Raw genomic sequence first — 13984 nt, 5'->3', positions numbered from 1 at the left:
GAGAGAAAGAGTGAGACGAAGATAGAGATAGATGAAGCGAAAAAGACATAGGGAGGAGTGAATAAAAGGATTAAGAAGAATAGAAAAAGGGGGGAGGGCAGAGTTAGACGGAAAAAGCTTATTAAAATATATGCAGATAGACCAAATTTAGGGCAGAACATGTGCCGGGTCTGCTAGTATAAAATAAAATATAGGTAGGTACTTTGTGTGAGGATGCAAAGTTTCACGTTTTTTGTGGTCTGCATGTAAAAGCTATGACTACGAATCACTTATTTCAACAATATATGACATAAGCTAAATATTTGATAAAAATTGATGAAAGTTGATGCTTGTAGCCTTAATAAAGGGGACAGAAATTACAGTTTATATGGGGTATATAATATATATACCACTAATCTCTACGATTTTTTCAGACAACAATATATGTTATATACGTAAGCATTTGGAAAAATTTGAGTCTTCTAGCTGTTAAAATGGGGCAGAAATTACGAAAAGTTTCTCATCTGAACAATCGGTTGTGGAGATATATGCTATATATACGACCGATCTCATCCATTTTTGTACTCAGCTGAGCACAACTCACAGAGTATATTAACTTTGTTCGCATAATAGTACCCCGCAACAGTATAAACTAATCGAGATAGATATAGACTTCTATATATCAAAATGATCCGGGCGAAAAAAAAGTTAATTCATTTAGCCATGCTCGTCCGTCTGTCCCTAAACACGATAACTTGAATAAATTTTGTGGTATCTTGATGAAATTTTTTATGTAGGTTCCTGGGCACTCATCTTAGACCACTACTTAGACCACTCCCACTTTTTCGATATCCAAAATTTCGAAAAACCGAAAAAGTGCGATAATTCATTACCAAAGACGGATAAAGCGATAAAACTTGGTAGTTGGGTTGACCTTATGACGCAGAATATAGAATTAGTAAAATTTTTGACAATGGGCGTGGCACCGCCTACTTTTAAAAGAAGGTAATTTAAAAGTTTTGCAAGCTGTAATTTGGCAGAACTACTCCCAAAGTAGTCGAAATAAAGACCATTTTGCAATACTGAATATTGGAGTTATTTATTCGACAGTTCAGTCATTCGAACATTAGCAGAAGGTGCAAAATAATTGGAATCCCGCAAAATTCCTTACCATTGGTTTCAGAAGCGTAAAGTAAAGTGTGTTAGACTAGCCGCTTCGGAAAATGCAGGTTTAATTATATATAAAAATATGTAAGGCGCGATAACCTCCGAAGAGATTTAAGGTCGAGCTTCTCTTCTAATTTGCGTCATGCTCCTTTTTTAATTGTCCCTACAAATTGGCGGGTCGGGACTTACCTGTTTTATGCCGACTGCGCACAGCATCTGCATGGCAGATGTGTTTTCACTGACAGCTTTCCATGGCATAAATACACTCGGAGTGCTTACCAAACACTGCCGAGGGGCGACCCCCCTTTGAAAATTGTTCTCCTAATCGAAGAAGCTAGTTTCTAAAGTTCTGATGTTGCTTTGCCTGGGGCGTGAACCCAGGATCTTCGGTATATTGGGAGGAGTACGCTACCAAAAAGCTACCTCTTAATGTTCAAGTATTGTTTTGTTGTAATACCCGAAAAGTTTCAAAAAACCAACTGATATACTCCAGTTTTGATGTTTCCTATTGCACTTAAAAAATTCACATGTACATGAAATATGTACTGAAGTACACCAATTGGGTAATTCTATCCCAACGCCAATTATGTTTAACTGTAGAACTACTAGTAAATTATCTGATAATTACTCAATAAATACCGTTCGTATGTTTACAGGGATATAAACCAGGCCTATTCTGCATTTCGACTTGGATTGGAATTTTTTCGATTTGGCAATTTTGGTATTCTGTGTCAATTCAATCTCTTTCGATCCAACTTCGAATCGGTCGATTTTGTGTATTCTGGATTTCGACGGTAGTTCCGTTTTTCCAAGTTGCAAATTTGTTGGCGGAAAAATATTTTCTTTTTATTTTTTTATTAATTTATAACAGAATTTTAACAAAAATGTAAGTAAAACTTGTTAAGAGACGTAAAAGGCTCATGATGATTGTTTTTATATGTTTCCGGGTCAAAAACAACATGTAGATGTCGAAGTCCTTGGACGTATTTGCCCCGCAAAAATATCTAACACATACTTGAAAGAATCCTTATTATGTCGAAAGTTTTTCTTAAACTTAAATAAGAAAATAAGTCATTAAACTTGACCACTTTTAAGTTCATTTTCTTACAATTCGTCACTCATCTCAAATGGATTACAAAAATCTCGCAATATTTGCCTTTCCATTCTCGCCTGGCCATTTTCGTATGCGTTGCTTTCCAACTCCACGAATAATGCCGCGGCTATTGATTCCATTATAATAGACAGCTATGCTGTTGTTGTTGTAGCGATAAGGTTGCTCCCCGAAGGCTTTGGGGAGTTTAATAGATGTGATGGTCCTTTGCCGGATACAGATCCGGTATCACAGCACAATTAAGGTGCTAGCCTGAACATCTCGGGAACGATTTATTTGGCCACGTTAAACCTTTAGGGCATCCGCTGCAACTTGAAGGGTTGCGCTACACATCCCCTTGAATCTGATATTTTAGTCGCCTCTTACGACAGGCATACCTACCGCGGGTATATTCTGACCCCCTAACCCGCTGGGTGACAGCTATAATTTGTGTCTGTTCGTTGGGTCCAGTTATATGCCAAAGCAAGCTGCCGGAGTAGAGGAAGGTGAAACGAAAATGTAAACAATCCTTGCGGAAAGAATAAATAAATCTTCATAAAGTATTTTAGGCCAGTGTAATGAAATTAGCATCCATAAAATTCAGAAAATGTCAGCTATAGTCGTGCAGGAATCCGTTTTAACAAAACTTGGTGGCCACGGCAAGGAATTGGCCAAAAGAACGACAAAAACACACATACAATAATGAAAGCACTTCACTCAAAAAAATATAACACTGCGGCAATATATTCTATTGCTTTTTTTGTACTAAATGGCGTGGATAATAAAATATAAACATTTTTCAGTGTTTTTTACAAATTGTCTTTAATTTATTTTGTTCCAATGTTCACACATTCCGTACAAACAGCTGATTTCGAAAAATCATTTGTTCTTCCTCTTCTCGTTACGATTCCGTCGTAATGCAGAATACCCATCTTCGATTAAAGCGGAGCGTAGAACGGGAACGTAATCGAAATGTAAAATAGGGGTGAACATTTTTTTTCGAATTATTGCATTTCTGAAGATGCTTCAAGTCTGTAGCTTCATAGGAATTTCGATACCTTTCACTATATATTTAGACATTTTTAAGCAGTCATACGAAACAAACAAACACGGCGTTTGGGTTAGATGGAAACGTAATATATATTCACCTAGGAACACAATAATGAAATTCATCGTATTTTACATTTGAAACTGTGGAAGGAATATGCGACTTGACAACGAACACGCCAGTCTTGCGCACTGCCTTTTTATAAATTCAAAATTATTATAAAACATTAGCCGTATTTAACGCTTAGCAGTCCATATAAAGTTTAAGCGTAAACGTATATACACTAAGAGAAAAACGCCGTTCTAAAACCCAGCACCACCGGACTCAATTCAAGCTTTTCATGTTCTTGAAACACGAAAGACATGTTCTTAAAACAACAACCTTGTTCTTGAATTGACACAATTTTCTTGAAAAGAGAACGGCTGGTCTTAAAATATGAACAAATGTTCTATTAATGAGAACGATGTTCTTAAATTGAGAACAATGTTCTTAAATTAAGTTCAAGAAAAAACGGTAAAATTCATATGCACCACAATTAAATACAACATTTGGCACAAGCTATCAAGCAGTTGTAGTGGCCCAGCGGCTATGATGTTGCGGTTGCGATCGTGTGGCACGAGTTTGATCACCGTCAAACTCTGAAGTCTTTTAAAATCAGTTTTTATCTTCTATTTTTTTAACTCTTATTTATAAGCTTTTATTTAGTTTTACTTGCTGTTGTATGTAATGAAATCTTACAAGTTAAATTTGATACACTTCCCGGTGTCCGATTGAGTTGAAATTTTGCACACATGTATAAATCCGATGAGAATGTAATATTACTTTGCGAGAATTCGATAAATTAATCGATAACACAGTTATTGGTAAAGATTTGTGTTTACTTTGGCATAACAAGTAATGCGGCAGTTACCCACGAACGTACGTAGAAAAAACGTGTCAGCTGACACGACCTATCTTATGAGTGTGCAATGTAAACGAAAACTCACCGACGTGCAACGCCCGTACGTACGTAGCCCGGAACGTAGAAATCAAAACAATTTTGATTTTTTCCGTAAGAACGTGTCAGCTGATCGCTCTCTCACTAGACAGAGTTGCCTAGTAAACGTTTGTGCGCTAATTTTTGACCGTTTGCAGTTATTATACAAAAAGGCCTAAAGATTGTATAAAATTTTGTTGAAATATCCTAAAATTATTATATAAAATTGTAGGTTACAAATAAATGAACTAGAAATTCTTATTCAGTATTTGTTTCTGCCATTTGCACCATGAAAATTTGTAATTCCAAAAGTTGATGTTTCCATAAGCATGCATGCAAAATGGTCAATGGCAACAGTGCTTTGCTGTAAACAATACACACACAAATATGTTATGTACATGTACACAGACGCACACATTGATTCCTACGGGCTTGAGAGTTCGGTCAAACGTGTTTCGTACGACAAACGTCCGTACGTACGACACACGTCGGTGGGTAACTACCGCATAAGTCCCATACAAACCCGGAGTTACCTAACCGTAGATTTTGAGACTTAGGCGTGGTGAATCACATGATATTTATAGGAGAAAATTTTCTTACAACGTGGTGAATCACACGTGGTGAATCCCACGCTTGCGAAAAGCGGAGACACAACCCTCTGTTGTATTTCTGTATATAACATAGCTGAATCAGTTATGATAAAGAGTACACTGTAAACGTATACGTATATATCTACACCTTTTCAAGTTTATAATGAGAGAATGCAAGTTTATATTGAGAAAATTTAAATTGATAAGGAGAAATATGAGTTTATATTGAGAAAATAAAAATTCATAATGAAAAATGTAATTTTATAAAGAGAATATATAAATTGATAATGCGAAATGTAACTTCATATTGAGAAAATGTAAATTGGTAATGAGAAACGGTACTTCATATTGAGAAAAAAAAAAGTTGATAATGAGAAAACATAAGTTCATAATGAGAAATAAAAATATTTAGGTTTTATTTGTACCTGTTTTTACTTAAGTGGACTTGTATTGAAAGCCATTCATATCTTAAAAATGTCTGTTGAGGATGGCGAAATCGACGGTAGTGGTTCTAATTTAAAAAATCTTGCTTAATTAAGGGAGCAAATAAGGTAGTACCTTGAAAGTCCAGTGGATGCACCAAAAAATGTTTTAACGGGATGGGAATGTGCGGGAGCAATACCGCATTCACCTACATATTACACAGATGTTTTACTTTAGTTGATATACAAGTAGAGACTTGAATGTACAGTAAAGTTTGTAATTTAGATGCGTTCAACGCAACCTTATGCATTCCAGTAACACCGACACCCAAAAAGCTCTGTACAATATAATTTCCGTATTTGACCTCAAGCTTTTAAAATGCTTCCGAGTGCTTTAAACAACGCTATATTTTAATTGTCTTTATGATGTATCCCCGAAATGTTGCAGAATTTGCTCACCGACTCCAAATCAGATTAATTGCAACTTTTCATTCTTAAAATTTTATATTTTCTCATTATTAAATTATTTTTTCTCATTATCAATTCATATTTCTCATTACCAATTTATTTATTCTCAATATGAAGTAACATTTTTCACTATCAATTTATATTTTCTCAATAAGAAGATACGCTTCTCATTATCATATTTTATTTTCTCATTATAAAGTTGGATTTCCCATTATCGATTTGCGTTTTCTCAATATAAACTTGTATTTCTCAACCCAAAGTTATATATTCTCATTATAAACTGGAAAAGGTGCAGTGCGTAAAGGAACTGTCAAATTTTGTATGAAAAATCATTTACACAATTTGTATAAATTTACGCGCACATTTCATGGTGTAAACGTAATAAACTCAAAGGAATGCAACCTTGCAAACATAACAGCTCATTTTCATGTGTAAAAATTTACTGATACAACGAACGCTAACGCGGTTAGGTTGTTATCGCTAAGTGTTGCATACTTTTCTGCGCACTTGATTTTGTTTTGCAGATTTTTGGCGGTGAAATTTTAACTAAGCGGAAATTGGAATTTTTTAACAGATTTAACCCACAGGGCAGAGATCTGCAATGAGTAGTTGTAAACTGAACGCGACATAGGCAAAGTCACAATAAAATATGATTTTAAGTTAGTTAACACTCGAATAGAATAACTTGACTGTTCAAAGTTGACTTCGAAGAAACCTTGTAATGTTGATGCATTAAAAGAAATGTCTAGGATGAGAAACGTTACAAATAACTAAGTAAAGATTACATAACTAAATAAAAAAATAAATGTAAGGCGCGATAACCTCCGAAGAGATCTAAGGCCGGGCTTCTCTTCCAATTTGCGTCGTGCTCCTCTTGATTTTCCCTACAAATTGGCCGGACGGGACCTACATGTTTTATGCCGACTCCGAACGGCATCTGCAAGGCAGATGAGTTTTCACTGAGAGCTTTTCATGGCAGAAATACACCCGGAGCGCTTGCCAAACACTGCCGAGGGGCGACCCCGCTTAGAAAAATTTTCTTCTAATTGAAAAACCTTATTTCTAAAATTTTGATGTTGCTTTGCCCGGGGTGCGAACCCAGGGCATACGGTGTGATAGGCGGAGCACGCTACCATCACACCACGGTGGCCGCATAACTAATTTAAACAATATTTTACCCTACTAAAAATTAAAAAATAATCATATTTAAATTAAATTTAAGAAAAAGCTTTTCTAAGCACAAGCTTCTATTATTTGTTAATAAAACGAACTAAAAATTTGGCAACCGCTCCGAGTGTATTTCTGCCATGAAAAGCTCTCAGTGAAAACTCATCTGACTTGCAGATGCCGTTCGGAGTCGGCATAAAACATGTAGGTCCCGTTCGGCCAATTTGTAGGGAAACTAAAGAGGAGCACGACGCAAATTGGAAGAGAATCTCTGTCTAAAATCTCTTCGGATGTTATCGCGTCTTACATTTATTTGTTATTTATTTTTATTATAAGGAATTTTGCTTTATAGTATTTATATAATTGTGGGTGCGAAAATGGCCATAGAGACAGCCAATAGTTAAGGCTGGGTGTGAGTTGACCTAAATTTCTACCTAAATAAAAAAAAAATCCTAAATCACTAGAAGCTGTTGGTTAGGCAGTGCAAAATAAAAATTTTGAATTTTATACCTTATACTTTTCAAAAAATTCAAATTTCTTATTTAAAAAACAAAAAAATTCTTGTTTTTCATTTTATTTTGTTTTTAAATTTGTATATTCAATTAAATTGCTCTTGTCCATGCAATTCAATTAAAATAAAGATCACAAGGCGAAAAAAGGGTAAGATCCGATCGGTTGTAGGCAAAGGTGGGCTTAAATTAATCGCGCTGATGTTGGCGGCAAAAGTAGGCTTAAGGTATTGGTGGCGTGCCAACATCACAGTATTCTATGCGAAACTGGCAAACGTCCCTGAGCATGTGCTTCACTATGCCCGGCAAAAATAATCTTATTAAACGGAGGGCCTGCATATTCTTGTTTGATATCTTGGGAGCATGCATAGATATTGCAAATGCGTGAAAATGATCAAATTTCCCATTTACAAAATTTCATGAGAATCGATGGCACCGTTTCGAAGGAGTTCAACCATAAACACTGTGAGCCGAGAGAATGTATGAGAAAAAGAAGTAAGTGCTCAGATATTGTTAATGTGTTGGTTGTTTAAATCAGAATCCCTGAAGGAGATGCAAAAGCAACGAAACGCGTAGTAAGAAAAGTTATTACCTGCCGTAAAGCTCCAAATATATATGTAAGTATATATTTTAATTATTTAACTTTTTTATTTTATTTATATATTTATTTATCAGTCTACAATTTAAACAATTATATAGACTAAATATGCAGATATCTATATAATTCATTGTACACATTTTTTATAAAATTGAAAATTGGACCTAATGAATCAGAACGGCAATTTTTGATGTGTAAACATCTTTGCTCACGGTGTGGGGGAATCCTGAAAATTCTTAGTAAAAACTGCACCAATAATGCGCCAGTAGTGCGCTGATAGTGCGCAGAAACTGTGCCGATACTGCGCCAATTGTTTTGCACCTTTTTAAGTTTTAGTTCAGAAAGTTGCAATTGAAGTTCAGAAAATTATACATAATTGAAGTTCAATTGAAAATCCTGAACTTCAATTGTCCTGAACTACAATTGTAATTTTCTGAGCTTCGATTGAAAATTCTGAACTTCAGTTAAGATTTAAGCAGGCAATTCTTCTAAAAATTTGTATTCGTAGGTTTCAAACTTCATACAAAAACATGTAAAAGCTTGGGTAATATTATGGCCGGTTTAAAATTTTGGCTGAAATTTCTAGCGGTGTAGTTTCACGAGTACTTGCTACTCAAGCCATATTTTTTATTTCTACTTACCTTCTGGAATAGCATCGTTTCCTAAATGGTACAGGAAAAACGTAGTCATATTTTTAAAAAGTTTTGAAGTGCATTTTGAGGATTTTTTGTGGTCTGACTCTCCTAGTTCGAGTGTATAGTCAAAGTCGGTCATCTAAAAAAAAATATGTTTTAAAATTATACTATGGCATTATTTCACAGGTAACTACTTTGGGATGGGATGAAAATATATTACCATAAAAATTAATTAGCTCACTGAGAACTAGCAAGCACTTTAAAGTTAGCCTAAAGTGATAGACTCAAAAATTCCTTTAAAGTGAGCTACAAAAATGTTAATTGATTTCGATTAACTGACATTGCTGCACAAGGCGTTGTATGGAAAATTATGAAGAAGAAGCAATCAGTTGTTGCGATAACAATCAGGTGTTGTTTTCGCCTTGTTAGATAATTTACATATTGAAGAAGCAATCGGCTGATGGAATAACAACAAACACTACTAAATTCGCCTTGATATAAGGTGTTTTCAAAGCGAATTCAGCCCAATTCGCTGTGCAGAAAAATGTAAAGCCAAAAGAAAAATTTCATTGATTTCAATCAAATTACATATAATTGTACCAAGGCGTTACTTTGTGACTATCAAGAAGAAGCAATCAGCTGATGGCATAACACCACCTTCTGTATTCGCCTTGGAGTTATCTAACATTGTGGATAAGACAAATGATCTTCAGCATAGGCGTCAAAATAACAAATAAATTGGATCGCCCGATTTTTAAAGTTTCTATCGCGATCTCATTCTTCATCTCTTTCTAACACCTGCTGAAGATAGCCGCCGTATGCGCCATATTGAACATTCTGTTAAAACGCTGCCAAAATGCTAAACAAAAGCTATTTTGAACATCCTGTCAGGCAGTTGGCAGATAAGATATGACACTCGTTTTGTACACAATTTTTTCTAAATATGTATGAGAAATTATATAAAAAAACAAGTAAAGTTGCTCGGGCAATTACTTACTTTTTCATAACTTTGGAGATATTTATACTTACATTTTTGTTATTTTAAACCCGTCAAAATATGTTTTTTGTACAATTGTATATATTGGGCTAGAAAAAAATCTATAAAATATGTAGTCTCTTTGTGTAACTGGAAATAAAAAATTTTTGAATTTAATTTTACATTCATATTTTGCTCGCATAATTTTTTTTCTCCTTACAACTGTAGCTTGTAAAATTTTTTGTCAAAAAAGTGTTTTTAAGCAAAGTGGTTTTCAATAAATCAGAATGGAATTAGGCAGCTCACAAGAGTTTCATATAAACGCACGACATCATCACACAAAAATCATCAACTGATGACGGCGAAAGATAACAGTTGATATCGGTACCCACTCATAAATATGATTTCTATGGCAAAAAATGATCGCAGCTGAGGAATTGCAATTATGATAGGAGAGTGCCATCAACATTGGCGCGAAACTGCCTGGGTGATTGTGGCCATTGAGTAGAAAGTCCAAAGGACTTGGAATGAATGCACTCTTTCATGAGAAGATACCTATTTAGATACCAAGGCAGAAGGACAATAAATATTATATGCTTAATGTCAGTATCTGTCATCATATGCGCAACTCCCCCCTCAAGTGGCCCAGTTACACCAGGCTAGTCCTATTCATTTGTGGCCCTATTAAACCAGGCTAATCCTGTCTATGTGCCCCACACCTCGTAGGACCGCCGTTAGGCATAGCATCACGATGGGGAAACGCGATTTAGTCGCATTTACTTCCCATTCGTATTTCTCTGCGCTCCCTTTCAGCATGCATCAATTCCGTCATAGCTAGAAAGGCCATCCTGCTCACAGCAGTCCCATTTGGGAAACTTTATTCTTTTTGGAAGGCTCCTCTCCAAAAACTGTATGTACAGAGAATGTGCAAACGAGGCAATGAAATATTACGTGTTCTGCGTTTCCAATTCGGTGGTCACAGTGTTGACAGAAAGGATCCTCCCTATTCTACGCTTAAGTAGATATTCCTTGAAACCGCCGTGCCTGCTCAATATCTGTGTGAAGTGGTAGTTTAGCCCGCCGTGTTCCCGCTCGCACCATTCCGCTATATTCCGAACTAGCATGAAGGTCCTGCGCCATTTTCTCAATTCTTTCCGCTGTTCTTGCCACCTAAATATCGTTTGTGACCTTGCGCTTTTCTTGACATCTTCATATGGTTGGCCGATTTCAATGCCATACAGTTCGGCCATTTCACTTGAGAGTAGATCTACTGAACAAACCATGGATTGCGTCGTCGGACACATGCTACTCTTATAGCAGTATTGCGGTAAGCTGATGGTATATTTCTGGTGGGTCATTTTAGATCCGTGATTCTGGTGCTGCATTGAATATTATCGAGCTGGTAACGTTAGATAATATCTGACGGGTAGCTTTGCTTGAGCCGCCGATGTCGAGCATTACTCGCATTGGGGCTCCATTAACTCTAGAAACATTCGAAACTTTCTCCCCACCGCTCTGAAGTGCTCCTTAATTTTGAGTCAATGTTTACTCATAAATATTTCAAGGCGTTGAGTTTATTTCATAATCTCCTATGGTTAGGACTTACTCACTACAGTCCGCTTTGACCTCACCAAGACCACTGTCTTATTGCTAGGCATCTCCAACCCCATGTTCGTAAGCCATTCTCTTATTCTCTCCACGTCATCTTTACATAATGCCTGGAGCAGATCAAGTTTCTTGGCCACTGCAACAACGACATATCATCTGCGTAGCCGAAAATTAACATGCCTTCGGGAAGGTCGATTTGTAGCACACCATCAAACATCGCATCCATAGCGTTGGCACTAGAACAGATCCCTGAGGGACACTATCGAATCCAACATTCAAATTGGCCTGTGGGTGGATGTCTGTTCGGGCATATGGCTCAATCTTACAATTCATAGGCTCAACGAAGGATCCCTGTTGGTACGAATAGTTTGTGACTCGGTGCCAAATTAAGCATCATTTGTTCCATCGCACAATTCAGGGATGTGTTCAACCTTTTCTCTGGGCTTCTGTACGACTCAATTTACAAATTCATACAAAGCTTAGAATAAGTAAAGAGGCAATTTATCCCTTAGTTAGTAGACTTCAAGGAAAATTTAATTGCTAACTTATGGATTGGAGTGATTACTTAGCTCCAACAGACTGATTACCCAGTGTAATAGCGGTGGTAAATCCTCAAGAGAAAGTTTTATTGTCAACTTCATTAAAAGTGAACTCTCCTCACTTTTGAGTGGAACCACATCTCCCTGATTCTCCCACTAGGGCGCCAAACCCAAAGACAGGAGAAGAGGCAGGCCAATACTTTGATTACAGATTACAACTGGCTTTTCCTGCTTACTACAGTAAATATTTAAAACAGCGGGATAGGGTCGCGCGAATGATACACTACATATTTAATGCTCCCCTTCATGTATAGATCCTACTCTGTATATGACAGCAGTGGTATTTTAGTCGCCTTTTACGACCAGCATATATACCTACCGCAGGCATACTTTAACCTCTAAACCGCTGGGGGGAGGTAGAAGGGCTTTGCGTCTACTACAGTGGCTATATACACAGACGCAATTAGAAGCGAAGGTTTGTAATAAGGAAATAACTTCGGCATTAAGTAGTGACGTTCATTGCGGTAAAAACGGATCCCGCGGCGATTCGCCAAAACATCAAAATCATGTTTGAGTTGTAAAACTCAGATTCCACAATGCAATACCTCCTAACGTGTTAAGACTGATTGTCTTCACCGTGCCCAGCATTTAAATGTTCACGAGGCCACATTCCTATTGATCGAAGAATATGAAACCAAATCGATTTCTCCAGCGTTCTGAAAGTCGCAATCTACGAAGTGCAAATATCGACCCGCTCAGCCAAGTTACGCACGATAACTGATGCCGATTTCGAGTTCCAAGTCAAGATCAAGTTTTCTTCCATCTGTTCTCCCAAATCTTTGGAGACATTCTCCTGCCCCTCCTTGCCAATGGGGATGTTGATGGGAATACTTTCGGAGCTATAATATTTTCTTAAATTCTTCCATATCTTGCCCTTCCCAGCGCAGTCTTTCTACTTTCAACATGTTTATATCTGCGCAAGGCTCATGCAGCTCAATATTTACTTACTTTATATTCTGACGTCATTCTATATCGCCGTTATCATTATCCCGGATTTTCTGGTAGAAATTCCGAGCATTTCGTATCAGTCACAATCTCCTCGAATCAATGCTGTTCGCTCTCATGTTTCTTTCTTCTAAATTGGCACCTCTCTTAAATTTTTACGTTACATGCTCTCCAGTGTTGCCATTTTTGTGCTTTGAAACCAGATCAAGCCTTTTTTTGTGTTCAGCTCCAAAAATTCCGGTTTAGCCGCTAGCTCTTTTTTTGGCCCTCTTTAAAATGTTTGCCCCTTTTTGGCTTCAAATCTATTTGGGCAATACGTATTGTGAAATTTGTAATGTGTTTTATGTGTGTCGAAGTTTTATTGTTGTTTCGTTATGTATGATGTTGCAACGCGATACTCAACTGATAACAAAAACTTTAATCGATAAACAGTGTCATAAGGTTGTACATTTACTTTTCAGCTTGTGCAACAGCATAGTGTCACTTTCTAAGGGTTTCGACCCTTTAACTTCAGATTATAATAAATTTTTTTCTCCCGTACCTTATTTTCACTATACCTTTGAAGAATATATACGAATTAAAAAAGAAGATAAATGTAGACGAATTCATTGAAAGAAAGATACATAATATATGTCCCGACTTCGTAATTAAATTAATAGAGCAATTAAGGCAACGCTTGCCGCACAATATAGAAACGCTTAACAAAATAGATTTATTTTCTGTTAAGCACACATTGAGAGATGTAAAACCTCAATGGTTTTCATATTTTAGAAATGAAAAAAAAAAAAAAAACATGTATAGTACTGATGAAATAACGAGATTACAAATGCAATGGAAAAATATCTATCTCCAAAATTGGAAGAATGTGACTTCAGCGTTAAGTTTTTGCTTTGATTTTTAAACAGCATAACAGTATAATTCCAAAAGCTCAGCGATTTCTTGCTTACATTTCTCGTGCTGCCACTAAGTAATACTGAAGTTGAAAGAACGTTTTCAAACATGAGTTCGCTGAACCAAAAATTTCATGAAAACCTCTCAAAAACCGGTGTTCATAGAATTTAAAAAATATTTCTTAGAATATATATATTTTTTATTATATTCTATGAATGCGTTCATAGATTTTAAGAAAAAATATTTATATTCTAAGAAATATTTTTTTTAATTCTATGAAAACTGGTTTTTGGAAAGGTTTTCATGAAATTTTTCA

At 36.2% G+C, this 13984-nt stretch overlaps 1 protein-coding gene across 4 annotated transcripts in view; it reads right to left on the bottom strand.

Annotated features, from left to right (window-relative positions):
* Nucleotides 1–12854, bottom strand: part of LOC137242577 (uncharacterized) — a 64806-nt gene extending 51952 nt beyond the window's left edge. For 2 of the 4 annotated variants that reach the window (XM_067769855.1, XM_067769856.1), the window contains exon 1: nucleotides 2954–3170. Coding sequence is in view for 2 of the 4 variants with exons in the window: in XM_067769854.1 (XP_067625955.1) it covers nucleotides 8656–8788 (133 nt within the window). In the remaining 2 variants the exon portion in view is untranslated. Of the gene's footprint in view, nucleotides 1–2953; nucleotides 3171–8655; nucleotides 8789–9678; nucleotides 9789–12780 lie in introns of those variants that run through there. The other 2 variants (XM_067769854.1, XM_067769857.1) reach the window with 2 other exon arrangements.
* Between the last annotated feature and the right edge of the window lie 1130 nt (nucleotides 12855–13984).

The sequence above is a fragment of the Eurosta solidaginis genome, chromosome 2 (genome assembly GCF_040869045.1).
Source record: "Eurosta solidaginis isolate ZX-2024a chromosome 2, ASM4086904v1, whole genome shotgun sequence".
NCBI classification, from domain to species: Eukaryota; Metazoa; Arthropoda; class Insecta; order Diptera; family Tephritidae; genus Eurosta; species Eurosta solidaginis.
Note: the sequence above shows the minus strand (reverse complement) of the source record. Positions and strands in the feature narration are given on the sequence as shown.